The sequence below is a fragment of the Terrapene carolina genome, unplaced genomic scaffold (assembly GCF_002925995.2).
Source record: "Terrapene carolina triunguis isolate 2854851 unplaced genomic scaffold, T_m_triunguis-2.0 Scaffold85, whole genome shotgun sequence".
Lineage (NCBI taxonomy): Eukaryota > Metazoa > Chordata > Testudines > Emydidae > Terrapene > Terrapene triunguis.
In genome coordinates, this window is record NW_020664436.1 from 3,885,089 (window position 1) to 3,900,364 (window position 15,276).

Genomic DNA, 15,276 nt, shown 5'->3' on the forward strand with positions numbered 1-15,276 from the left:
GTGCTGGGCGGGCCGGGGGTGCTCGGCCGGGGGCTGGCCCGGGGCCGGCACCCCAGAGCCCGAGCCGACCCAGGCTGGAGACGCCGGGGGGGCCAGACTGGGCCGCGCCTCCTCCCCCCACACCCTCCTTACCTGCTTCAGGCTTCCCGCGAATCAAATGTTCGCGGGAAGCAGGGGAGGGGGCGGAGTTGGGGCGGGGACTTTGGGGAAGGGGCGGAGTTGGGGCGGGGCTGGGGGCGGGGCCGGGCCGGGGCCCCGTGGAGTGTCCTCCTTTTGGAGGCTCAAAATATGGTAACCCTAAGTAACACCATTGAATAAGATTGATTTACGTTGCAAAGTCTTGCAAGACAATTTGGAAAATAACTCATGTCGCTACCATAGCTTTAAGAGCACCTGCAACTGGCTGCACGTAAGGATTAGTTTCACAGGGTCTGAATACACTGGGCTTATACATTAGCTCTCTCTTATCCTGCTCCAGCAAAAACCTTGCAACAGCATCAACAGTGTAGCAAAGCAGACTTAGACTCTGTTACTAAGAAGGAAAAAAACACAACCTGTTTTTAATGCCCAACCCTTAATATAAACTGAGCAACGTGGTGTGTGTGATATAGATCCTGTTTGTCTGAAGCTATGTGAAATGTGTGATTTCTGGCACAGACAAACATGAATCCTTTTTATTTATTTAGATGTGGTAGCACCATTGGGTGGGTCTCCTAAAGTTCTTGTGGGTTTGACTTCAGATTTTCCTTTGTATGCACTCCCCTGAGCTTCTGCCAAGCCTGCCATGCTTTAGCCCAACTCCGTCTTTCTCTGTGTACCTACTAATTAAGGGCTGTCTTTTAGTATGTGTATGTGGTGTGTGTGTGTGTGTGTATATGTGTGTATATATATATATATATAAAGGCAAGTGTGTAAACTCATAGGCAGCCTTGATCAAGTAATTGATCAGCAGATAATAGATGAAGGGCTTAGGCTGAGTCATTCATTTAACTCCTTTGAACCATGCAAACTCTGATGCATGAGATGTAAAATGTTTCCTTAGTAATGGTTATATCAGAACGTAAGAAACTTGGTTTGGCAAAACTTGTGTGTACCAACAAATACCCTACTTCACTGCTGACATCTGCAAACATTTTTTTTATGGTAAGTGGTTTTTTGATTCTCAGATTCTGTGTCCTTACTGTCCCTCCACCCCCACCTCAAATTTGGGAGCTACGCTATCCCTTGGCTCTTTAAAGAAAACATGAAAGCATAACTAGGCAACATTATATATTAACTGTAGCCGCACTGTAAATCCTTGATGTTAGAACAGATATTCAGTAGCATCTTGCAGCCATACCACTTCAAACTGTGAACTTGACAGATCACATAAGCTAATCACAGTCAGACCAAGGTAGTCCTTGGATCAAAGGCCCCTAGGGAAAAATGTAGGGTTCTGCCAGGAAGTGGTTTTGATGATTCATTAGTTGTTAAAAACACTTAACATTATATAGGACTTCTATTATTGTGCTTTAAAAACTAATTAATTTTTACAATACATCTATGAGGTAGACAAACTAATATGCCCATTTTCCAGGTGGGGAAACTGAGGCAAAAAGATTAACTGTCTTCACAACACTTGTCTTGCAGGGCTGATACTGTCTTGGGGTGATGTTAAGGAGCACTATGCTAGTAGAGGTGCTAGCATTTAGATGATACATAAAACTGAAGTCCTGGCCCTCTGTGGACATTAAGAATTATGTGACCTTTTTTGCAAGAGGTGTGTTAGGATGTTAAAGAGGTATTGTCAGATTAGTTTCTAAAACAAATTCCCTTAGCAGTGACTTAGATTAATAAAACTGAAGGAATTTTTAAAAGATCAAATACGCTCTTCACCATAAATGCTGGTTGTTTACTTTTTTACAACACTCTCATCTTGGAAAATTAAAAAAGGTTAGTCAGTTTTGCTTTACTTTAAAGTCAGTTTGTGGTCACCTCAACTTTCGGGTTCATAATCACTACAATATTTGGATTTCGACCCCTCTGAAGGAAAACGCATTGTTTTTTAAAAAATGTTTCTGCTGGAATTTTTATAAAAATTTTCATGGAAGCATTTCTTATAAACTTATTTTTACAAAACCTAATTTTTGTTGCACATTTAACTGGTGTCCCTTTAATCCTGGTAACCTTGGCCAGATTCCAGTTTGGGTAATCACATGCTGTTTACCCAAATATTTCCATTGGAAATTGTATTATTCTTCACTTCTTGGATGTTATATACTTTAGTGTCGTCTGCTGGCAAAAAGCTGCAGTGTTTCACACTGAGGTGGCTTCACTTTGATGGTAGGTTTAATGATTCTTATATATACTAAATACTTTGGATTGTACAGTCAGTTTTGTCTGAGTGTAATGCACCCCAGTGCAAAGGTCTATGCACCACTTACCTCCCACTGAAGGCCTATTTGGGAGGATTACGTTGGATTTTAGTTATGCATAGGCCTTTTGCTGGCCCTCTGCAAAGGGAAGACTTTCATCCATTTCTGAAGTGCTTTGGAGCCATTTGCATCAAAGCTGCTATACCAGAATATATGTAATTACCATCTAAAGAAGCTGATCTTTTTTTCCCCGCTTTGAAATTATCATCACAAATGAGCAGATTAAATGCTAATGGTGTCAGTGAAATTAGATTGTGCCCGAGTTTCATTCAGCTCATTGAGTCTGGGCAGTGTCCTTTGAGGCTTTTAACTTTCATAAAGACTCCATGTTCTGCTGTATACCACTGCAGGGGTACCATGGTTTATGTCTTTCCTGTTTTTGAAGTGTAGCCCAGTGAAGGTAACCAGATGTATTACACATGCTCTTCATGCAGAAGCGAGCTGAGATTTACAGCAGGGGAATATTTCTCCGTTTTTGTCTTATAAAGTATTTATTTGTTATTGGTTCATTGTTCTCCAGCTGAGTAAATCGTTTACTATTTTGCATGCTAAGCAGATGGACATGATAATATCCAAGGGATCCTTGTGGAGATGTAATGAATTCTGCTTATATGCAAACATGTCTAGCACTTTCTGTTTGACCACAAAAGACATTTCAAATTGTCTTCAGCATAATTTGAAAAGTAGCCATAGTTCCTTTGTTGGTATTCGATAAGTGGAAATGTGTAATGGCAAGAACAGATCCATCACTTGAACTGTCTCCAGAAGGAAGTTTAATGATTTGAAGTGGGCCCCTTTCTCTAATCCTTACTCAGACAGCCCCCACGTTCCCTACAATGAGTGTTTTGCCTGAATCAAAGGCAAATTCTGGTTTTATTAATCTCAGTGAAAACTTCGGCAATCATTAACTTCAAGGATTGGGCAGTAGGTAAGAATGGCAAGATTTAGGCTCAAAATATACTTTTCACCCAATTTCCAAAAGGGATGCATAAGCAGATGCCTTTCTCAACCTTCTCTAAACCAAAGTCCACAGTAGATGCATATGAAGAATCAGAAACTCACCCTCTTCCTGGAGTTTAGCTTTCTTAACAAGTAAATTAACAAGAACATAAATTCAAGCTTTCTCCCCAGTCTTGGCTGCTCTTAGGGGTCCTTCCTCAGGATGGCTCAGCCTACACCCAAGAACCTCTCTCCCTAGAGAATCACTTCCATCTCCTTCATATCCAGGTTGGATAACAAGCAATCTGATTCAGAGAGTCTGCAGAACCCACTTCAATTTCTCCTAGCACAATCAACACCTGATGACCCACACTGCCATTCTGTTATGTAGCATACTGCAAAAGCAGTGGAGGAAAGTTACAGATATCCACTCTAATTTATTTTCTCCTGCCTATGACCCTAAAATTAAATTGAAATCACTTTTATTAGTCTTATTATTTTTATTTCTATTACCATATTATTTGTATTGCTGTAGCACCTAGGAGCCCTAATCATGGACCAACATGCCATCATAGTAGGTGCTGTACAAATATGCAAATATTTAACTTGTAAGTAAAAAATATGGATATCCTGTTACACCATAAGATATTACATGTGATAGCACTGGGGAGGAGCCTGTTGGGGTTTTTTCTTTGTTTTGTTTGGTGGTGGGGGTTTTGTTGTTTTATTGGGGGTGAGTGTTTTGTTTTTTTGTTTTTCTCATTTATTTTGTTTGCAGCCTGGGACAGAGCTCTTAAAACTGTAAACTGTTGTTTAAACATATGATGAGGGCACATTATTTAGTATCTAAATTGAAAACTTTTTTCTATTGTTGTGCTAGATTTTAAAGCAGGCTTCCCTGGGGCAATAGATAATTCCATTGCATCTCATCCACTCAATTCCACAACATCTATCCATGTTGTCATTTAGCAAACCTTCTAAATTAGCTACAGGGGCCTGTAAATGTTTTCTGTTGAATTCACAAATTGAGTTTTATGAAGCTCCTTCTGTTCTGATTATAGAAAATAAACTTCTCCTTTTCGTTATAAAGCTCGTGGATATGACTCAGCACCCTAATGTGCTTCTCTGTTGCTTCTTGAAGTTGCCTTCCTAATCCTGAATATCTTTGAAGTCCTATAAGGCAACACTGAAAGAAATTAAACATTTCAAACCTGCATTTTCAAACCTAGGCCCCTAAAACTGGCTTCAAAAGGATTTATCAGTAAGTCAGGCTGCTTATTTAGGTGCCTAAATATAGATTTAGAAGCCTAAATTTTGGCTATTAACTAAGCATTCAACTCTGTCAGCTTTACTCACACACCTACTCACACTTACTCTTTGAATAGTTGCAATGGATACTAGTCAACATGAATAAGACTGGCAGCTCATTTCCCTATTAGCACATGGGCACCAGAATGCCCACATTTACAAAGTTGGTTTAACACTGGTTCTGTAGATCCACTGCTTCACAGCAAGCTGGAGACCACTGAACAGCCCAAGACATGGCAGCTGCTGCTGCTGCTATACAAGCATCCACATCTTGAACATCCTCCAGCACCGTTTATGTCACTATGGGCACGGAAGCAGACTGAAGAACACTGGATTGACATTTTCAGTTCTCATAGTCTTCATCAGCTGTGCCATATCAAGTGGCAAGACAAGATCAGAAATGAGGATTTATGAAGCTGAACCCAGCAACCATCTCCATCAGCACTGGTTCAATTTCAGCTGCTTTCTTGGTCTGGTCATTATTAGAACAGAAAACTAACAAATTCTGAAGCATGTGTGCCAAGGAATGCCGTTACATGGCCAGTGATTAGGTAGGCATCAAAAGCTTTTGTGACACAAGAAGATTGCCAGCGATAAACATAAACTGAATTTACAACCAGACAACCTTAAGCACCTTGCCAGAGATTGATCTGGGCGGTGCTCGATTTGCAAGGAGGCCGTGTCCCTTTGGTATTAGCACTGATGATGACTTGCGCATTATTTTAAAACATCTCCCACACTGGAGGTTGTGATACATATTTTATTTGACCACGGTGCCAAATACTTGCTGTTTAGTATTGCTGTGAGTAGCATTTGTATATATGTCAGCATAGCATAAAGAAATATTGACCTTTAAATCAGTTTCCTGATTGGCAAAACTGGATTTATGTCATCTGAATAAGGCTTTATTGACTAACAGTATATGTAGACTGCTGACCTACATAGACATGTGGCTGAGTGCTGGAACCATTTTTATTGTTTGGCATCACTTCAAGAGATAATGAACCAACTCCTGAGGCCTTACTCAATTTTATTCAGTCTGTTTTGAGGCAGAACTACCATTGACTTCAAGGATTTGTCCCAGGATGAACTATCATGCAGCAAATGTTTCAGTTCTTGCTCATTTCAGTTCTTGTTTCATGTTGCACTCTTAAGGAGGGGAACCCCTGTGGCTGAAAGAATTTGTATTTATGTACCAAACATGTAATTGGATTGCATCAGAAAAGGAGGTGGACCAGAACCAACACCCCAAATCCAAATTCCAGATCTGGAACAGTAATGAGCAGAACCAAAACCCTGGACTCGTACACCCCCAATCTTGGGAATTTGAAATCTGGACCCAAGTCTAAACTTCCCCAAAGTTCAGAGGAATGTATGATATTGTTGCTAATAAAAACGTGTTTGAGCTGTGAACCTCAGATATAAGGCTTAGGCCCATCTCCAAGTGTAAAACATCAAGTCTGAATCATAAAGATTAGTGTTGATGGTTTATGTAAAAACACATTGAACCAAATTCTGACCTTAGTCAATGGAATCTTCTCAGAGGAATGACGTAGATGTATCTAAGGGCAAATTTTAGACCCTTGTGGGATAATCTCAACCCCTGCTTTTGTTGCTTTCATTGCATAACTCCCATTGGCATTGTAATGACTTGAGCAACATAGGTACAGAGGTTCTCAACCTGTGGGTTGTGACCACCCTCCCTTTCTTTATAGTTATGAGGGAAAATATGGGGTCACAGTATGAAAAAAGGTTGAGAACAACTGGTCTAGCAACAGTAAAATAAATTGCTTTCCACTTCATCAGTAGTTACAACTGAGCAGTTTAGTTAACTTGTCAGCAATAGTTTACCATTATGGACTGTTTTTTCTCCCAATTATGTTTTTATTAGTATTGTTATTATGCATAGTGCTATAGAGAGACAAGGTGGGTGAGGGAATATCTTTTATTGGACCAACTTCTGTTGGTGAAAGAGACAAGCTTATGAGCTACACTAAGCTCTTTGTCGCTCAAAAGCTTGTCTCTTTCACCAACAGAAGTTGGTCCAATAAAAAATATTACCTCACCCACCTTGTCTCTTTAATATCGTGGGACCAACATGGCTACAACAATATTGCAAACATAGTGCTATAGATGTACATACCACTTTTACATCAGGCAAAAAATCTACGAAACAGAAAGCAATGCCTTATGCAGTCTGCAAGCTCAAACAGGGATAGTACAGATACAATACCAGCAATGATCGGGTTCTTTTCCTCATGGAGGTGAAAGTAGAGTAGGAGACTGCTTAATGAAATTGGAGTTCATTCCGAGTATCACAGGTAGCATGGAAGAAGGCACAGAATCAGGAGTAGGAGAAGGAATCCACTTGCAAACCATATTCATCTTCATTACTGAATGGAACAAAAGCTCAGCCATGAGGGAATAATATCTTTCTACCAGCCCATCAAGATCCCCATGCTCTTTGCAGTTTCTTGATTTCTTCTGCGGACCCTGCTGTATTTCCTTCACTTCCCTGCCTCCCAAAATCTTTCCATCATTCTCCTCAGGCCCCAGCATTCTTCTGCAGACTGTCTTCTGCTTGCATTATGTCTAGACATTTATTTCCTACGCTCCTAGTTTTTCTTTCCAAGCCTTAATGTCTTTTCCCATCTCCTAATAGTTCTCTTTGGACACCATTTTCAGAATACAATTATTTACTGTTGCATATATTTCTCTATTTTATTATGGCAGAATAATCAATAAACCAGAAAGTTTGATCTTCCCGAGAATCCTGGCAACTAATTTTCTCTGTGCTGTACACAGCTGTATAAGATCTGCTGTTCTTGAATGTAATTGTTGAAAATGATTAGCAGATGATCTTTATTTTTGACTGTTAAATTTCTACAAGACAGAACCAATAATTATTAAAATAATGTTGTCTTCCAAAGCCACCTCTACACTCTTCTGTACATTGATTGTTAATTTGAGGGGAAACCACAGATCAGAAAGCTTCCATTTTCCCATTCCTGAAATCGAAAACATTTATGTTAAAAGGGATTGTCTGGCAAGACAGTTTTCCTGCTAATCAGCTCTGTTTAAGAGTCCAAATGACCATGCTGATTCTTTTCATGTGAGTTTGACAGTGGCGGGGTGAGTATGCAATCCGGAGCAATGATGGGGGTGTTGCAAGAGGGACAGAGGTCCTTAGGTTGCAGAACTACCCAACAATAAGGGTGTGGCATTGTTTTTCTTGCACTCAGTTGTGAGTGTCATGGAGGCTTGCTGCACCTACCTCAAGTACATTGAAGCTCTGCAAAAAAAAAAAAAAAAAAAAAGAGTGGATTTAGCATCCAGTTCAGGTTGCACATTAGATTTAGTGCCGGTGATGGGAAGAAAATGATATAAAATCCCACTTGTAAAACTAAACTGCTGCTTCAAGGCAGACATGAAAGAGCAATCATTTCAGGCCACTATCATTCAAAATATCCCTTTGTACCCCCTTCTGCTCACTTGGGCTGAACAGATGTGTAGATTGCACTGAGTCTCTCCATTTTAACTTCTCTATTTGAAAAAGGTGGTGCATTTCTGCATGCTTTGCCATTCAGACGTTCCTTCTGGGGCTATTTTTTCAAGGCAAATTATTAAATTAGCAGCAGATGTGCTATTAATGTTGGTTAAAACTAAGGACAATATTTTGGAGTATACTTTTAGTGAAAATTTTATTTTTTATTTGTTGTCCCCGTTAGGGGGACCAGACAGGAAGTGTGCAAAATCGGGGGGGGGGGGCAATAGGCACCTATATAAGACAAAGCCCGAAATATCAGGACTGTGCCTATAAAATCAGGACATTTGGTCACCCTAGTCACGGTTGTTTATCACTGAGAAGTAGATGCTGTTACCTTCTCATGCTGAATAGTGCCTCGGTCTGCAGGCAGTAATCATGGAATAAGGCATACTAGCATGATTAGGGGTATCAGAACAAGGGCCAGATAATTTTAATTCAAAGGTTTTCCATACAAGCTGGGCTGGGTTCAAATACACTTAATTCAGCTTGTCTCAAGATCTGTTCAGACTTAAGTTTCACTGATATCCATCTCCCTTACATTTAAATCAAAGTAACTAGCAAAGCATGCAGCCATGATATTTTGCATGTGGATATATAACAGGTGATGTTAACCCAGTAGCATGGGTGTACTGGAAGACTGCTGTGCAGCAGAACTTCCATACTTCAGTGTATGGTGTTTGGAGCAGGCATTCCAGAAGGCTTCACATCTTCTATACGTAATAGAGTTGGGCTTCATGCTAGCTCTGTATGACCCACGAAGGAGGAGGAATTGAGGATGGGCCAGAGAAAAGACACAAGTGAAGAGTATCAAGTGACTACAAACCTCCCCATAGGGAATGTATATGGCTTGTAGCCCCTGTTCCTACCTAGAGGTTGGATTAGTAGCGATGTAGAGGCTGCTTAGCTAATCTTTGCATTTCCCATAGTGTGGGTGCTAGATTCCATCCCCTCCACTTCACCTCCATTCCCTGGACAGTTCTCATGCACTTCCCAGGGAATCTCACCCTGTCTTCATCAGTATTTATTGACCCATAAGTAAACATAAGAAAATTCTGTCAGCTTGAATCACCTTAAAACTTTGAATTTGTATGTAAATAGGTGATACCAAGCTCAGTAACTGCTTATAGGGAGCTGTGGGCCAGTTAGCACTGAGAGCTAATGAGTAATAGCCGGGCACATTTGCACTATAGAAAGTGAGATAGAAGGTCTCGTAAATGAGACTTTTCCATAGTGGTTATAAAGAAAAGCTTTGGAGGCTAAATTCGTATTGATCCCTCTGATGGACAGACAGGGGACCACGGTTATTGTATTCAGATACAGGTGTGATTGGAGGCTACGCATATGGGCAAATAGTGTGTGGCAAGTAGTGTAGTAAGTCTCAACCCCCTTGTGTTCCTGCTTTCTTATTCATAAAAGCATAGGACATACACAAAAAAGGGGGACAAAGTGTTAGAGCAAAGGCAAAGAATGGGCATGGCTGCAGAAACAAGGCATCACGCTATCATGCATAGTTTTCTGTTGTTTTGTGTCCTCCTCTCTTTTCCTTGTGAGAGAAGAATGGGGGGAGGGATAGCTCAGTGGTTTGAGCATTGGCCTGCTAAACCCAGGGTTGTGAGTTCAATCCTTGAGGGGGCCACTTAGGGATCTGGGGCAAAATCAGTACTTGGTCCTGCTAGTGAAGGCAGGGAGCTGGACTCGATGACCTTTCAAGGTCCCTTCCAGTTCTAGGAGATAGGATATCTCCATATATTATATTATATACTCAACAGTGCAACTGTGCTGTGCAGGATTCAGCCCATTTCTGTGTGTTCAGTACCTGACCTGTCACTGAAGGAAGTTAACGTTTATGCACAGTTAAACAAAGCCCAAAGTCTCTCTCCACATGTGAACAGAAAATATTCAGTGTGTGGTCTTCGGGCTAAAATGTGATATAACGTGCTCTGTGGCATTGCATAGTGATGGTAACTGGAAACCGGGAATGAAAGAGGAACACAGAAAAAATGTGCAATTTGCTTTATGAAAATACCAATGTTTTCACTTGCCATTGTTTGCCATGCTTAGATTTTTTTTTTTTTACACTCTGGTTTTATTTAAGGAAGCATTAAAGTTATTTTGAAAAATAGGAATTCAGGTTTGAAGACGCCCAAGTGAAGTGAATCAGTGAAATCTGTCAGTAAAAAATTTGCCTGCTCCCAAAAATGCCTTTTCTCTTAGTGGAAGCTGGAGTCTGGTTGTGTTAGTGACTGTTGATTGCTAAAGGACTTGTATGCTGGCTTGCTGTAATATTTGTCTGCAACAGTAATAAAGCAAAGGTGAACTGTCTTCTGCTGCCACTGAGCCAGTTCTGACTTATTTTGTGGGCAGGATCAGGAGGAGAAATGTCACTTGGACGTCAGGAGGCTTTTGAAATTTTCAAGAGGGATTATGTCGACAGTGTAACCATCGAGGACAATAAACAGCTTCTTAAACAGAGGTGAGTGAGTGTCACGTTGAGATACAGCCAGGGCTCTAAGGGCTCACAATGACTCTTGTGAACTATGTTTCAAGCTTCAAACTTAAACTTGGGGCAGCAGCAAGCTGTGCCTGTGGGAAAGATTTATTGCCCATCAGGTGCTTGGGGGCATTATATAAGAACCTGAATAGAATAGATTATAAGGAGCGATCAGGTTGGTCACAGAGCATTACTGTTCTTCTCTCACAAGCCCTAGAGAATATATATGGCAGGATGGCGTTGACAGTTTTGAATGATGTAAAGGAAGTTGGAGTCATGTGACTACTACTTTCATTAATATAATTTCCATTGTAGGAAAGAGTTTTATAGGCTGAGGCACTGAATTAGATACCAAAGGGACTCACAAAATCTGTGTTCTAGTCCTCTACTACTGATTTTCTGTGTGTTGTTGGCCAAGTCATTTGAACCTTTCTGTGCCTATCTCTCTCTAATAGAAATAGCAATACTTTCCTACCGCACATATTAATGTTGTAAAGCACTTTGAGCTCTTCAGATGGACGGGACTAGAGAAGAGCAGCATATTGAAAGTAGCAATCCACAGCAAGGAAAACAGTGACAATCCTGGAAATTACAACACATCAGACAATGTCAACTGGCCAACCATGCTATGTCATTTCCACTTCTGCATGTGGCATATATACACAGCACACCCACAGCATTCAGTGACAAACAGGGCATTTGGGAGGTGATCAGAGGTATGAAGGTGGATCTATAATACCTCCCTCACTTTTTATACTCCTGTGTCTCTCTCCCAACTTTTCCTTTTGTCTCCTCCCTTTCCTGGCTTCATCCTTAGAATGGTCTCCCACCCCATCTGCACCAAAGGCCTTATTTTCAGAGGCACTGAGCACCTGCCATTCCCATTAACTTCAGAGTATCTCTGAAAATCAGGCCCCAGGTTATCTCCCTCTCCTCTCTGCATTTTATTCTGAAACTCGCTGTTTGTTTGTTTTTTGTTCATCTTCTCTGAACTGCATAACTTCATTCTTATGTCTACATCTTCCATTCTCTGACACCCAGGTACCAAGATGATGGGAGTGTAAGAAGTAGATAAGTATTTATTTTTCTTTGTAAAGTATACATATTGAACTATCCTGTTTAGAAATGTCTGTATTCTGATGATTAATAGATCAAATAATTCATGAGTAACTTAATGCGATCATTTCTTACATCTCTTCCTTTCAAGAACTGATAAAACAGTTTATAAATAAAGATTTCAGTGGCATTACATCAACATAAAATTGGAGTAGCACAGTGGTGAATCAGGACCATCATTTCTTGGACTTAATGCATGTTTTTATCAATTTCTCTGACCCAAAGCATTGTGAAGGAAAATGCATATTTCCTTTTATATTCTGATTATATAGTAGAGATGGGCCCAAACCACAAAGTTTGTACCAGATTCAAATTTCCCCAAATTTCAAGGGAGTTCAGACCCACACTCTTGAGTACCCCATTTCTAATACATAGCAATTGTCATTATTCACAAGTGCTGTGTGAATCTTGATGCATTTGGAAATCATTTCTCATGCTGTTTGCAGTGGACTTTAGCAAAGGAGATTTGCAACTCAAAGTTTATTATGTTTGTTAAAAACAGATTCATCTCAAGTCTGTAATTTGGAATGCAGCTGCTGAACCACCAGTTGCAAATTGCACAGTAAAGATCTTATGCACAACACATATTTAAAGGTTACCATACCTTTCCCGTATATGCAAGCCTCTCCTGCTAATATTTTTGTGTACAGTAGCATAACCACTTCTGTTATATCATGGCAGCATTTGATTCAATTTACTTATATTTTAATTGCTTTTTTCTTCTCTTTTTTCTCTTGGTTTTTTCCCTCTTTTACCTTATTTTGGGTGAATTTTCTTTTCTTTTTATTTCCATGTTAGTTATATTGTTTGAGTTGGTTGTGAGTTTAACATAAAATTGAAAGCTTGACTGTAATGCTAACAACTATAACAATTCAAATGTCTTGAGCACTGGGAGCCAGCTATATAGATGCTTTCTGTAGATGCCTTTGTATAACTGAAATACAATAAAAATCTTGAATTAAATTTGATTTAAAATAAAAATTGAAAAAAAAAGGCAGCAGGTGCTCCTTTAAAACAATGTGCATAAGAGAAATATGTATTTTAAACTTTGTAAATAATGCTTTTCATCTGTAAGCCACAAAGCACTTTCCAAAGGTGTGTCAATATTTCTTTCCTCAGTTTTTACAGATGGGAAAACTGAGGTACATTAAGGATTAGTTTCTTGATGAAAGTCATACAATGAATGAGTCATTGCTCAAGTGAGAAACAGAATGTAGGGTTTCTTCGTCTCAATACACTTTAGCTGCCCCTTTACTTCAGCTGGCCTTGGGGAACACTAAACAAGTGGCCTCATGAGGTAGAAGGGCCACTCCTGCAGACATGTATGCATCTGGCACAGAACAGTTGCTATTCATTTCTGTCCTCTACAGTGAAAACTGCTGCTGCTGCCCACTGGCACTGCCTAAATGCCTATATTTGTAACCACACAGAGGCAGAGTTCCGGGCCTTTGACTTCCTACACTAGACCTCCAAAAAGCTTAATAATGTCTGTGCCTGCCAAGGCATTGAGGAGAGGAGAGGAGAGGCTTCTCTTAGCATCCATTCCCTGAAGTGAAGAATAATCTTAAATCTCATTTTCCAGTGAAACGTGTGTGAAAACTTGTCCCAGTAGAGCCACTACAATCTAGCTTCCCATGCTGCACCAGACATTCTAAACCCAGCCCCAGCGTATGTTTCCAATTACAAGATCTCATTGTAACATAGAGGTATAATATAAAGCTGGTCTGAAGGCTTGTCCACAGGGTGCGTTAATGTGTGCCACAGAGGTGTAAATTCTAGTGCACACTAGTCTGCCGTGCACTGTCTGGCCTGTATGGACCCTGCTGGTGGTCCCATTTGAAACGCACCATGTAGACAAGCTCTCAGTTTCTTCGTTCTCCTACCCCAGATTTTCCACTTATTTTCCTCTTTAAGTCTCAACTGTCCAACCTGCCAGCTTAGGCCATTTTTGCCTTTTCTCCTCTACTCACAAGCTTTTGTTAATATGCTTTGATACCACAGTGTCAAATTCACTCCTGGTTTAACTGTTGTGGTCAGTAGTTACCAAGGGATGAATTTGGCCCATGGTGATTGAGTCTGCAATAATCCTTAATGGAATCAAGCTGTGCCACCTAATAGTCTGTAATAAATGAGTGCTAAACTGATGTTGGTTCTCCCATTTGATGGCCTCTAAGAAAGTCAGCTTTTATGCTCACTGAATAAACAGAGACTTATATTTCAAAAAAATTTATTTTGGATATGTCATATTTGCATTTTAAGGATGAAATCTTTGCACCATTGAAGTCAGTGGTCAAACTCCCATTCATTTCAGTGGGACAAGGATTTCACCCTATGAGTTTTACTTATGATGTCAACTAAAATCTCAGCAACAACAGTCTTCTTGAGGGAACTGTATACTCACTCAGGCTACATGTGAATTTCCTATGGACTGCACGAATACAGTTGCTTAACTGACCAGTAAGCATTAATGTTCACATACTGATGATCAGTCTCCCTTGAGAGCACCCTTATGCTAGATTTCTTCTTGGAAAAGAATCAGAAACTACACCTTTTCCCATAATTCAATGAGCGGGTTGAACCCGAAAGTGTTTGTTTTGTTTTTACTCAATCATAGGCATTTTACCTGAGTACTGACCAAGAAACAGTGAGTAAGGAACTCAGGATTTGGCCCAAGGGTTGGGAGGAGAAACAGAAAGAGGCCATTTGGAGGTTTCTCTTTAGATCTCTGCCCAGATTGCAGGATATCCCTTTGGTTGTATTAAGTCAATACTCATGGAAATACAGTAGCTTATAAAAACAAAAGATGGCAAATGAATGTTTCTAAGGCTTCTCCCTACTCATGTCATAAATAGCAAGTGTCAAGGAACCTTTTTGTAGAGGCTACTTATCCATGCTGAATTCAGCTTTAACAGTAAGTGAGCATGAGCAAATGTGGATGTGGTGGTCCAAAATACCTAGTCTGAGGGGAAAACTGACTAATTAAGATGGGGCAGTTACCCAAACCACATCTCCCTAGTGGGAAAGCAATATTTCTTAACTCTACACCACTGCTGTTTGAGCTAGACAGAAATACAACTTGTGGGTTTCCCCAGCAGGTTCTGCTAGAGCATGGCTCATCCAGATCAGCGGAAGGCTCCGTTAACAGTCAAGTACAGTAGTTTTGCCTCCAAACCCTGCAAGGAATGACTATACACATCTAAGTAACCATTCCAAATTTCGCAATGCTACTGCCCCACCACAACAATCTTGATACAGCAAATCACCCCTCTGGTATTTATTTCCTTCTTCGATTATTACAATGGAGTTTTCCTGTAATATACCTCAAATCCCTCAGGACTTCTTCAACTGTTGCCATAGTATATAGAGTTAATTTCCTTTACCATTAAACTAGAATAAATTTGGTGTTACAGAGTGTATTTTGTATACCATGTACCCTAAATAGCTTTACAAATTACCGAGTT

The 15,276-nt window shown here is 40.2% G+C and overlaps 1 protein-coding gene across 1 annotated transcript in view; it reads left to right on the forward strand.

Moving 5' to 3' along the window:
* KIF6 (kinesin family member 6) overlaps positions 1 to 15,276 on the forward strand; it is a 291,482-nt gene that overhangs the window by 180,587 nt on the left and 95,619 nt on the right. Inside the window, exon 14 of the mRNA XM_024203468.3 lies at positions 10,573 to 10,681. Coding sequence (XP_024059236.2) covers positions 10,573 to 10,681 — 109 coding nt within the window. The remainder of the gene's footprint in view (positions 1 to 10,572; positions 10,682 to 15,276) is intronic.